At 42.9% G+C, this 13377-nt stretch overlaps 1 protein-coding gene across 2 annotated transcripts; it reads right to left on the reverse strand.

The window, feature by feature from the left end:
- Window positions 1–390: 390 nt before the first annotated feature.
- plpp1a (phospholipid phosphatase 1a) lies at window positions 391–11285 on the reverse strand. 2 transcript variants are annotated; one of them, XM_068706752.1, is made up of 6 exons: window positions 10583–11285; window positions 8366–8520; window positions 5423–5703; window positions 3373–3430; window positions 2339–2515; window positions 391–1547 (listed from the first exon to the last, which is right to left on the reverse strand). In XM_068706752.1, exons 1-6 carry the CDS (start codon window positions 10638–10640, stop codon window positions 1434–1436), a joined length of 843 nt encoding a protein of 280 aa, XP_068562853.1. In that variant the 5' UTR covers window positions 10641–11285; the 3' UTR covers window positions 391–1433. The 2 variants fall into 2 exon arrangements, with proteins under 2 accessions (XP_068562853.1, XP_068562854.1); XM_068706753.1 differs by lacking the exon at window positions 8366–8520 and adding an exon at window positions 6960–7111 and having other exon boundaries at window positions 10583–10759.
- Window positions 11286–13377: the final 2092 nt, after the last annotated feature.

Genomic DNA, 13377 nt, shown 5'->3' on the forward strand with positions numbered 1-13377 from the left:
TTCTAAATCATAATATAGTATGTCATAAAGTATAGTACGCCCTGAAAAGATATAAGAAAATGTCCTCGTACAGTATGTCACAAAGTCAGAATAAAATGTTAAAACATCATAGTCCAGTATTTCATTAAAGTATTAAAAAGTCCTATTTTAGTCAGTGTAGTGTCACTAAAAAGTCACAAAAAGTTAATAAAACAAATTCAATGTCATAAAAATTGGAAAAATCATAGTATAGTGTTTTAAATGTTGGGTCATAAGAAAAGTCAAAAAGGTATAGTATATTAAAAAATTAAAGTCATAGTATAGTATGTCGAAAAAAAAAGAATCTTGTAAACGTCTTTTTGATGCGTGGTTTCCACGGTGACGTGTTTGCGTCATAAATGACTCAGCATGTGAACAGAAGAGGTTTTTATTCAGGTGAATGAGTCAGAATACATCGAACATTCATGCTTTCATCATTTTCGCTTACATGAGCGCAGTGGTTCATAATATGACATTACTGATACATCTGGCTGAGAGTCTGTTCATGTTAGTTAGTAAAATGGCTTTTGTTTTCCTTATTTTCAATAAAAGTCTGTATGATGATTTAGTCACACACAAGTTATACAAAAGGACATGGTTGTCTGTTACATTAGTCTGTAGATACACAGGAGCTGTGATAGCAGCAGTAGCAGTCCAGCAAAGGCAACGCAGGACTAAACCTGACCGTCTGCTCTCCACCTCTCCCACCAGCCCGGCTTCCTCCTCGACTACGTCAGGTGAGACAGGCGGAGAGTGAGCCGGCAGCGGCTCTCTGGTCTAGGATCAGCTTCGGTCTCCGGCACGGTCTAGCCTCGAGAGGCAGACGTTCCTCTTATCAATGGCCCCTAAATTAACACTGGACCTGAGGCGGCGCGGTTCTGAGATTCAGACGTCTCAGGAGTGCCGGAGTCTACCGGGAAACTGATCCTAAAACACATCGTGGATCAGATTTGACGCCGGGTCAGTAAAAGCACAAAGCAAGGTTACATTCACAGGTCTCCAACCCTCCTCCCTCCCCCCCCCAGCAGCAGTGGTCAGACCCTTTAGTGGGCGCGTGTAGCAGTGAAGTCTTCCCACCGGCTCAGTAGATAGATGCATGCTAAATGGTTTCTGTCCTTACAGAATCTCTAGCCCCTAACCTACACCTGTCTCGGTCTCCGAGGCGTGTCTACAAGGCGTGGACAGGCAGTCGCCCCGATCCTTCAAAAAGAAAAAGGTGGAGAAAAAATGATAAAGTCTTAAAATCTGAACGGGCCCGATGCAGAGTTACTCGAGGTAAGAACCAGATGTAGATCCATGCGGGGCGTCGGATGAGAATTTGTGTGAGATGAAAGGCTAGAGAGCCGGGATCCTGGGGGCGTGTTTTGGGCGGAGAGGGGTCCTCCTCCTCCTCCTCCTCCTCCTCTCCTCTCAGCTTAGTTTGGACTCTCAAAGTTTCCGTTGGTCGCCTCCTGCAGGGTCGTGTGCGGGACGTCCTCGTCTTTACGGACCTCGACGCGTGGCTTGAAAAAGTCAGACACGCAGAAGACCTGCAAGACACAGGAGGAGAAGTCAAAAAAGATGCATGGAGACATTTGGCTTAGCATTCAAAACTGGAAACAGCTATCCTGGTTCTTTCATGATATAGTAAGTCATAAACAAATCATTATATAGTACATCACAAAAATATAATAGTATGTAAAAAAAAAAGTCATAGTACGTCTTTTAAAATGGCACAACAAAGTATAGTATGTCACATCAAAAGTCACAATATGGCCTAAAACAGGAGGCTCAATGTTAGTTAAAGTTGAGTCAACATATATTAAATATGAGATGTCCTACACATCACAGACTTCAGACTTTGTTTGGTGAAGATTAATGCGAATAATAACACCATATTTATTATGTTTAACAAAAATGAGAATACTTTTTAATTTAAAATAGAAATTACGTAGACTTATTGAATATCTTTGAGCTTCCTGCTGTAGTGCATCAAAGGCATTGGAAACTATGTTATTCAACTGGCTGCTGATTGTGAGCGATGAGGTCCTACATGGACACACAACTGTCTGCCAAAGACACGAGAGATTGGTGTGTGTGTGTGTGTGTGTGTGTGTGTGTGTGTGTGTGTGTGTGTGTGTGTGTGTGTGTGTGTGTGTGTGTGTGTGTGTGTGTGTGTGTGTGTGTGTGTGTGTCGCCTCTAAATGCCGCACTGAGCTATGCAAGCAGCTTCCAGCCTCCATCCGGTGTTCATGCTACTCCAAGCCAAACACCTCCTGGCTGACAGACATGAGAGTTTGCATCTAATAACAGGTAAAAAGAAACCAGACTCATCCCTCACCACCAGCAGAGCCATGAGAGCCCCCTGCAGGAGCCCCGTCAGCACGTCGCTCCAGTGATGCTTGTAGTCGGACACCCTCGACAGTCCCGTGAACACCGAGGCAGCGATCAGGAAAAACTGGATGGTGGGTCTCAACAGCCTCGCCCATTCCACCTGGAGCCGGGCCTGCAGGTAGAGCTGAGACAGAGACACAGGAAGAGGACTACTGGATGATCGCTGCGGGGATCTCCGGTCAGCTCAACGCCATGTTCAAAACTCGTGTTTGTATTGAAAACATGTTTTTGTTGTTGTCGTTTCAAAATCGAGGACAAACGAGCTTCATCCAGATCCACGTTGCTCTTCACGTGACACTAAAGCTGTCATCTCATTGTGGGACAACAGACAAAAAAAACAAAACACTCCCTGGATTTGTAGGTGAACGTTTAAATGTCAGCTGCTGCCGCTCATACTTGGAGTTCCACTCAAGAGAAGAGGGAGCGGGAGCTTCATGTCGGTGCCAGGACTTTGTCCCTGCATCTATTTATATCTGCTGGTGCTGAATGAATCAGCAGCCGGTCGAGTCGATCAGGGCCGGGCAGTAAAATCAGCTCTGGACAAACACAACAGAGGCTTCTCTGAGCAGGACGACCGTCATCAAAGACGAATCAAAGACGAATCTCAAAGCGCTGCAGTTTGAAGCGATATTTTAGCATCTTGGGAAATAGACTCATTAGTCGTCTTACCAAGAGTTGGAGGAGAAGATCAATACCATTAACGTCTGTTAAAGGAAAGGCTACAGCTACGTAGCAGGCTGTTAGCTTAGCATAGCATAAAGACTGGAAACAGGGAGACAGCTGGGCTGGTTCTTCTATCGCTCAGAAAACAGTATTTCAAAAAGTGTCAAACTATTCCTTTAAGCTTGACTTATTAGTGTAACCATCACATTGTGTTTGGGAGCTTGATGTTTACAATAATTGGTTCAAGAAGCTCCTTTGAAGACAACGCTCCAGTGAATAATGACTGCAGATCAATGTGTAACTAGTTTAGGTACTTACAGCCAGGAACAGCATGCAGTACATGGAAAAAGAGGAGTGGCCGGAGTAGAAGGAGAGCCTGAAACAGAGACAAAAGCATTGCTCAACAATTCCCTCTGCGCTTAAATAACTGAAAGACAAAACAAATGTGAAGACACTGAGACACGCTATCATATTCACCATTAAAGACACGACCGTTAAAGGAGGAGACGATGGTCACTGACAGGTAGGGCTGAACGTCGTGGACAAAATGTTCTATACAGATCACTTCACCTCTCAATAACGAGAGATATAGATATAGATATATATATCATGATGTAGCATGTTTGCTGGTGATTTAACACATATATAGTCTCTATATGAATTAACCACACGGTAAAGACTATTTTTGTACAATGCCGTGAACTCTCCGAATGGTTAGCGTGTGGATGTCATCATCATTAACGTAGTTGTGTATCACGATATACGATTCCATTGAATTATCGGCCGGCACCACCGACAGCTACGTGAGCTTGTTGCAGTTGTGGACATGAACATGAACATGAACGTTCATTCACCAGCTGAAGTCTGTGAAATATCAGACAAAAAGGTAAACAGTGTCCGTCACAAAGCCCTGTGTTTTCAGCTCCCTCGCTTTCTACATGTAAGACGTGCAGCGAAGCAGAACATCCTGAAATCAGTGTTCACTCCGCTTGTTGTTTCAGCACCATGACTGTTTGTTAGAGGACGATCCAGCGGGCCGTGGTTAGAACCCCCAACAGGCACATTAAACAGTAATGCTGACCTCCGGACATCGCATTAAAGCTGCAGGATGGTCCGACCCTGTGAGGGCTCCACTCGCTCCGTGTCAACAGAATCCACTGAGTGTTGTTCAGAACTCTCAACCACTGAGAACCTGAAAGTTGGTCTTTCTCTCAAAAACAAACAAACATGGACGAAGACATGGACGCCTCTTCTGTCCTCTGGAAATGAAACCAAGCCAAAGAAGAATCACGTTACAGTAAGATGATCCTGAGCAGGAGACCCGACATGCTCCGTCCTCTCCTCCTCCTCCTCCTCCTCTCCTCTCCTCTCCTCCTCCTCCTGCTGCTGCTGCTCATTTCCTCCATTAGAGACTAGCACCACACACACACACACACACACCACACCACACTCGATCCTTATTTTGTCTCATTATTCTACATTCATATAAACAAACTTCTGCTTTAAGAGAACTAAATACACTCCACCCTTTAAGCAGAACAACCTGCTTCACCGTTAAGCAGAACTGAGTAGAAGAGGCTCGAGCGTTTCTCACAGCCCATAATAAAACCTTCCTAACCCTGAAACAATCTGCACAGCTGATGTCACTATTCAGGCCTCCGCTTCTAGAATTACTGCGCTGCTTCATCAGAATGAGAAGTGGATATCCTCCCCGCCCTCCACGCTTCCTTCTGCTCTGAGCTGATAAGAGACAGAAACGAGATCCACATTCCCGTCATATTATTCAATCCTCCGCTGCATCGTCCGAGTGCAGATATTGACCCGAAACTAGAAGTTGCGCAACTTCACAATGTTCTGCCATAACAGCGCTTCCATCGCCATCATTAATCAACTAAGTAATCGTCGGTCAGTGACACGTTTGACCTTCGCTCTTTGTGCTTTAGACCACGAGCGAGTTGCAGAACAATGGAGTGAACAGAGGGTTAGAGCCAGATTTCACTAATCCGTTAGGCAACGAAACAAAAACCCAGAGTGAGAGGGGCTAATTCAACAGCAAGCATCTGAAATCAACTGAACTAAATCATTCATGAGTTAATCCAGGGCTGCACTTGGTGATTACATCATCAATTAATCTGACACTTAATCATAAACGCATTGTTTTCTCTATGAAAGGTTAAGTGAGTGAAAACTGTCGTTTCAATCTTCCGCATCTATTTTGAGAAAAATCCTCACGTTCCAAAATCTGGAACCAGAACATGTTGAAGAATGACTAAAACGATGAATCCGTTATGAGAACAAGCTGCCGGTGGATTCATCCATTCATTTCCAAATGCCGTAAAACAAGTTTGGGAGGTAGAGCGATACACACCTGCCCTCATTGACCATCTTGGCGTTTCCACTGCAGGTGAAGTCTTCAACGTACTCCCCCAATGAGCAGTTGATGAGCTGCCAATCGGGTCTGCACACATCCAGGAAGTGCGGCCTGAGACGGCCAATAGAGTACTTGGCTATGTCGGTCAGAGACTGGCTCATCGCGGCGCCGAACAGGAACGTGCCGATGGCTTTGTAAACACAGGAAATGTAGCAGCCGAAAGAAGACTTGGACTTGATGCGCTTTAGATAAACTGAAAGGCACTCGCCAAATATCATCTGGAAGGAGGGGGGGGGGGGGGGGGGGGGATACAGAGTTAGAGGATTGTACAGAAACACAAAAAACTACAAATGAAATGAAATCAACTCCAGAGCCTAAAACACTCCCTGATCTCTGTGCAATAGTGTTTAAAGGAACAGTTTGACCTTTTGGGATTCACGCATTTGCAAATCAGTGTGACTCTAATGTCTGCACGCTGAACAGCCACTACCACCAGCAGCCAGTTAGCTTAGCTTAGCATAAAGACTGACGTAGAAGTCAGGGTATCTGCACCACTTCAGTTACTGAACCGTTTCAACGCACAAGATGTTAATCAGCGAGCTGTAGAGCAGCTGGTGGGCAGACTTCTTTCTGCTGAACTAAGCTAACCCTCTGCTGGCTCTAGCTTCTCATAACAGATATGAGTGGAATCCAGCTTCAAAATTTCTAAAAACGTCAAACAATTCCTTTAAATACAATCTCCTTCACATTATAGAGGAATGCTCATCTGACACAAATACAGAACATAATGTTGTGAAATATCGTTGGCCTCAGGATGATGTCCACTTAAAATAATATGCATTTTATTTGCTCCAATTATTAGATCTGTTTGGATCTCACAGAGAAAGATTCCGGAGCTCGTACGTTCTGCGTTCATTCTGAATTAAACACAGGAGGATGACACTCCTGTCAGGGTTGAAGTGAACGTGTGTGTTCATCAAGAGGCTAATGCTACAGCTGTTAGCTTTAAAATCATTCACTGAGAGAACGATGGGTCACTGAAGATTAAAGGAGTCTGTTCTTCACAAAGCTGCTGTAAGTTAACGTACTGCATCTACAGAGTGTATATGAATGCAGTATGGAACGTGTTTGTGTTTGTGTTCTGAACTTTTCTCTTTAAGAGTCATCACGGTTTTATTTTAATTCCGTTCAGCAGCCGATGACCGAAGTCACCGCTGCGTCCTGTCGACTGTCGTTCTGCTAACTGTTGCGGCTGCAGACTTAATTTAGGGCTGCAGAGTTTCAAAGTAAAAGGTTCACCTCAGGTCACCCAAAAAACATTTTCCACAACATGCAGTTAGCAAATTAGCTCACAGTTAATGGCAGCGGTGGCTCATGCAGGCCATTAAAAACACACTCGAGTATTACAGAGTCATGCATTTAGCGGCGACCGTGGGTTAAGACAGACGTTAGGAGTGTTAAAGAGGACACAGCTGTACAAAAAACACAAGTCAAACAGAGAACCATTAGCAGGAAACAAAACAGATGCACTTACAGTGAGTATTGTGACGGGAATCATAACACCTCCTAACAACTGATAGGAAATGGTGTCTTCTTTAAGGGGGTACTTGATTGAATCGTCATTACAGAAAAAGCCCCGGTGGAAAGGACTGTGCAGCACATTGAGTATTACAAACGGAAGTCCAGCTATAGCAGAGAAGCAACGAGAGAAAAAACAAAAAAAGGGGACAAAATACAGGTTACTAGAACATGTCACTGGGCCCTTAGAACCCCCTACCCATGATGCAACAGGAGGAGACAGCAGCCATGTGAGAGTTGCATCCTCTGGAGGAACACCAGTGTGCAGATATTAGTGGTTAAAGTGACAAAAGCCAAAGATGAGAGAGGACAGAACGTGACCAGAACACTCGTAGAGACACACGTCGTCGTTCACTTCCTGTCTCACAAAGTCCTGCTCTTTGTTTCCTCTTTGTCTCTACTCTACCAACACTCTGCCTCTTCCTGAAAACTCTCCGCTTTTGAAATTGCCACATTTTCTGCAACACCTTCCATCGGCAGACGGGGAGCGACGCAGTGACTCGTTTAAATTTAGACTGCAATGAGACCAAAGGAAAAGTGTGACAGAGCGGGGTTTAGATTACTCACCATACATAAATACTACAGACGGGAGATGGAAGAGATAAATCACTGATACAACAAAGCAGCAACAGAAGGCAGACGCACACGCACACACACACACACACACACACACACACACACACACACACACACACACACACACACACACACACACACACACACCGGCAACACTTCTGCATCTGTCTTTCTCCAAACACAGAGGAGCGTTCCAGCTATTTAAAGCAGCACGCAATAGATTAACATTAAAAACGAAATGCCTGGCCTTACTTCACGTTATCATACATTCAAACATTCATAAATGCAGCAGTAGCAGCTGAGATGCAAACTAAACTCAACGGTTGAAATGTGTGTGTGGACGCGACGTGATTGAACATTTCCCAACGTTGTTTTTAAGTGGACATCCTCCTTTCAGCTCTTGATACACAAACTGGAAGAGCTGATGTTGGTGAATAACTAAAAAGAAAATGTCACAAGCCTCACGCTGCGAGAAGCAGCACTAAATAAAACACTCGGTGCAGATCTGATGTCAGTACCAGGTAGCTGTGTGCTACTGTTAGCAGCTTCTGTGTTACAACTCTTCCTAAGTTAGGCTCTGGAAATGAGTGGATCCGTTGACAGACCGGTCCATCAGTCCCTGCAGGCCTGTCTCACAGAGCACATTGTGACTCGCCATCACAGGTCATCTATAAGAACAATGGCTGCGTCGCACAGAGCGCAGCAGTCACAGTCATCTGGTGACACCTGCGATGGACAAGTCGACATGTTCTTCAGGAGACCGGCCGCCGATCGACGCCTACTTACGCAGCTAATGGGCAGGGCGAAGCCCACAGTGTAGAGCACCGTGGAGGTTATGGTGCTGCTGTGGAAAGGGTACTTGATGCTTTCGTCGTTACAGAAAAAGCCCCTCTGGTAGGGGTGGATCTTACCCAGGTTAAAGGCTGCCAGAGGCAGACCCCCTGTGGACGAAGAGATCAGGAGAAGTTACCACTGGAGAGGGAGGAACAACAACAAGCATGGCAGAGGAGGAAGGAGGAGGAGGAGGAGGAGGAGGAGGCGAAACACAAAGAGTCTGACGCGAGAGGACGGTGGTGCTCTTCAGCGTCAAAACACATAATTAAATCTGTGTGACAGAAATGAGAGAAGAAGCTTGACTCACTGACTCTGGTGTGAAGGGAGCTGTGGACACAAGCTAAGCACTCCCTATAGATAATAATACCATAAAGATAACAGATCAGCTCAAAGTCTGGATGGAAGGCTGCTGTCATTTCTCTCTTATTACTATTATTATTATTATTGGCCCGTTTAGCACAGGGCATAGTCGGGGAAATGCATCGGTTTTTTTGTCTATTCAAGCAGAAAATGAGCTGTAATGTACATTAACACACACACACACACACACACACACACACACACACACACACACACACACACACTTCCTATAAACTACTTCTTAATTCGGCCTGCCGTTTGTGCAGCTGTTGCCGCGGTCAGCTGTGCCACACTAAATTGATCGGCTGCAACAGCTGAAAATGGCAGAGAGTCGCGACAGAGGCGCACGCGGGACGGAGCGGCAGGACCACCGAGTCTCTTCAGGACCACCGAGTCTCTTCAGAACCACCGAGTCTCTTCAGGACCACCGAGTCTCTTCAGAACCACCGAGTCTCTTCAGGACCACCGAGTCTCTTCAGAACCGCAGCAGGAAGCCGTGCAACACTTTAACTCTCTCACAACTGTGCAACTGACTCCCCAAGACAAACGCACGGGCAGAAAGAAAAACAAAAGAGAGTGTGTATATTATAACAGAAATAAAACATCTCAGGAATTACAAACCCTCTCCGAGCACTTTATGCACTTCAGAACACAAAACCCTCCTCTGTTCTCACACGCATCAGGCTTTGGAGTCGAACCTCATGCATGTGCGCGTTTAGTCACATGCAGCTGCCTCAGTCTGCAAACAGATCGCTGCAGATGCTCGGTTGTAATCTAATAGTCGGTTGTAATCTAATAGTCGGTTATAATCTAATAGTCTGTGTCATTAGCAGAATAATCATCAGTCATCCAAACAGAAAAACCGAGTCGGTCCAGTCATACAGGTTCTCAGTGCTAACAGCGCGTGTGCACTATGAAATATTGAAGTGAAGCAATATGTTAAAATCCCTCTCCACTCATAAACAAACAGATATTTGCATATCCATAGATTCTGGATTTTCTTCAGGGCTAATTCAACTCTTTTGTAGAAAAACCACACCAGTGTTTTGTCCACGCGTTAATATTCTGTGGACATTTAATCATTCATAATCAGACTTTTAAAAAAGGACTTACGGCCCAGAGACCCTAAACTCTAAAGCCCTGAGCGCACTCACACAATGATTCATATATTCAGATGTAAAGACTCAGAGACTTTGAGCTTTGAAGCGTCACCACACTGTCCGACAAAGTTCACCATCTTTAATGTTCTGACCGCAGGCTCAGAGTACAGGTGCTCTCCCGTGTAATGAGGTGTGGATGCGTGAATCAGGGACCGTGGGTGAGTGGGTTTAAAACATGAGCCTGGGAGGGATCAATTCCATTCATAACAATGATTCTCAGCGACACCTTGAATAAAAGAGTAAAAACGCACGTGTGTTCATAAGACAGGCAAGCATATGCGGATTATTTCATATTGTTGCACTCAAGAAAACATCAATATTAACCATTAGATTGCCTATGAGCATCTGAAACATGCACTCATTTGCATACAATGGAAACAAAAGAAGGTGGGATTATTGATTGAAAATAATATATCAACTGCACAGCCTACCTAGAAAGATGTTACACAGATATCGCAAATCACATTTACACTTAACTATGAAATTAAAACATAAGCTTAACTACAGTGACTGCACTACGCGTGCAGCTGAACATTTACCACTCCCTTCACGTGATGGCAATCCGTTAAATATCCCAAACAGAGGGATTATATCAGGGCAACAAATCGGCTTATAATAGCTGCAACAAACAAGTGAGTGAGACGCATACCTAGGATCAGACAGGCCGCGTCGAGCAGGACGAAGGGGATTCCTCTCGCCTCGAACATGTTCGCTCTTGTCCGCCTCTGACTCGACTCCTGTGATTTGTGTCGCGTCCTCTCTCGTAATAAACAGCAGCAGGGGGATGCCCCTCCTCGAGACGACGCTGCTGCTGCTGCTGCTGCTGCTGCTGTGTCTCTCTACGGTCGAGTGGGGGTGCAGAAAGTGCTTACAAACGGTGCAGAAACGCAATAAAACGTCGACGCCCGGGATATGCGTTTGTTGTTGTTGTTGTTGTTGCAGCAACGATAACTCCACAAGCATGTCATGGTGGTTTCTAAAGCCGATGAATAAAACAAACACTCACTACCGCGGAGCACCGGGGCCGTTCAGTCGGACACCTGTCCGGTTCAGTCGAGCCGGAAGCTCCCGGAGGGTGCTGGAGCCTGCGTGCTGCCTTCAAATGTTCGAGGAATAAAATCGGAAATACGAAGCTTGATTATTGTGAACTTCCCGCAGTGAGCACGTGTCTTCAAAAACGACAGCACGTCATTGTAGTGAAGTAAAACAACGTTTAAAGGATTTCAAAGATGTCCTGTTTTATTCCAGGTAATCAATATAATCATGGCGACTCGTATCTTCAGCCCAGGACGCTAAAGTAGCATTCCTGTAGAGTTTGATTGAACTAACTCACCCACACAATTGTCACGCAGGGAACTACAAAGAAGGCACTGCGATGAAGCTAGCAAGGACGTTATTTTGCGGTGCGCATATGTACAAGGCATTACGGTAGTAGCGTGTAAGAAATGACTTCAAAATAAGAGCAAAGTTCCGGTGAACGTGATAGGACGTCACGTTCATTCAATAATTCTGTAAATCATTGATAAATTAATGAATACATTACAAACAAGACAAAAAAGTCATAGTATAGCATGTCAAAAAAAGTCATAGTATAGTATGTCGAAAAAAGTCATAAAAAAGTCATAGTATAGCATGTTGAAAAAAGTCATAGTATAGCATGTTGAAAAAAGGAATTATAATAAAGCTATATCATGACATTCTGTGTAAAATATAGTCATACTAGGATAGTAAGACTATTGTTATTCATCCCATCTAGCTCACCTAGTAGAACGTATGCTTTATAACCAGATACTGGCTTAGAATTCGAAGTTCAAAACCAGCCAAAACCATGTCTTTAAATGGTTTAACATAAAAAGTGTATTATGTCAGCAAAAGTGACAAAAAAGTCATAGTATTGCATGTTTAAAGAAAAGTCATGAAAAATGTCATAGTATAGCATGTCGAAAAAAGTCATAATATTGCATGTCGAAAAACGTCATGAAAAATGTCATACTATAGCATGTCGAAAAAAGTCATGAAAAAGTCATAGTATAGCATGTCAAAAAAAGTCATAGTATAACATGTCGAAAAAAGTCATAAAAAAGTCATAGTATAACATGTCGAAAAAAGTCATAAAAAAGTCATAGTATAGCATGTCGAAAAAAGGAATTATAATAAAGCCATATTATAACATTCTGTGTCAAATATAGTCATACTAGGATAGTAAGAGTGTAGAATTCATCACACCTAGCTCACCTAGTAGAATGTATGCCTTATAAACAGGTACTGTCTCAAAATCTGAAGTTCAAAACCAAACCATGTCTTTTAATGGTTTAACATAAAAAGTGTATTACGTCAACAAAAGTGACAAAAAAGTCATAGTATTGCATGTTTAAAAAAAAGTCATGAATAAAGTCATAGTATAGCATGTCGAAAAAAGTCATAGTATAGAATGTCGAAAAATGTCATTGTATAGTATGTTGAAAAAAGTCATAGTATAACATGTCGAAAAATGTCACAGTATAGTATGTTGAAAAAAGTCATAGTATAGCTTGTTGAAAAAAGTCATAGTATAGCATGTTGAAAAAAGTCATAGTATAGTATGTTGAAAAAAGGAATTATAATAAAGCCATATCATAACATTCTGTGTCAAATATAGTCATACTAGGATAGTAAGACTATAGAATTCATCCTACCTAGCTCACCTAGTAGAGCGTATGCCTCATAACCAGATACTGGCTCAGAATCCGAAGTTTGAAACTAACCAAAACCATGTCTTTAAATGGTTTAACATAAAAAGTGTATTATGTCAACAAAAGTCATAGTATTGCATGTTTGAAAAAAAGTCACGAAAAAAGTCATAGTAGCAGGTCGAAAAAAGTCATGAAAAAGTACAAGTTTAGCATGTGGAAAAGAGGAATTATACTATAGCCATATCATAAGATTCTGTTTCAAATATAATCATACTATGATAGTAAAGCTATAGTTATTCAGACTAGAAGTCACTCAGATGATTAACTCACCTAGTAGAACATATACCTCATAACCAGATACTGGCTCAGAATTGGAAGTTCAAAACCAACCAAAACCATGTCTTTAAATGGTTTAACATAAAAAGTGTATTATGTCAACAAAAAGTCATAGTGTTGCATGTTTAAAAAAAAGTCATAATATTGCATGTCGAAAAACGTCATGAAAAATGTCATACTATAGCATGTCGAAAAACGTCATGAAAAATGTCATACTATAGCATGTCGAAAAACGTCATGAAAAATGTCATACTATAGCATGTCGAAAAAAGTCATAGTATAACATGTTGAAAAAAGTCATAAAAAAGTCATAGTATAGCATGTCGAAAAAAGGAATTATAATAAAGCCATATTATAACATTCTGTGTCAAATATAGTCATACTAGGATAGTAAGAGTGTAGAATTCATCACACCTAGCTCACCTAGTAGAATGTA

The sequence above is a fragment of the Cebidichthys violaceus genome, unplaced genomic scaffold, assembly GCF_023349555.1.
Source record: "Cebidichthys violaceus isolate CVI_PGR_0920_01 unplaced genomic scaffold, fCebVio1.0.p SCAF_12, whole genome shotgun sequence".
NCBI lineage: Eukaryota > Metazoa > Chordata > Actinopteri > Perciformes > Stichaeidae > Cebidichthys > Cebidichthys violaceus.

Coding starts and splice junctions, on each gene's coding strand:
- plpp1a (XM_068706752.1), bottom strand. CDS start 10,640: ATGTTCGAGGCGAGAGGAATCCCCTTCGTCCTGCTCGACGCGGCCTGT. Junction 5,704..8,365: donor TCGCCCTGCCCATTAGCTGC/GTAAGTAGGCGT, acceptor CCCTCCTTCCAG/ATGATATTTGGCGAGTGCCT. Junction 1,548..2,338: donor CTCTCATGGCTCTGCTGGTG/GTGAGGGATGAG, acceptor TGTGTCTTGCAG/GTCTTCTGCGTGTCTGACTT.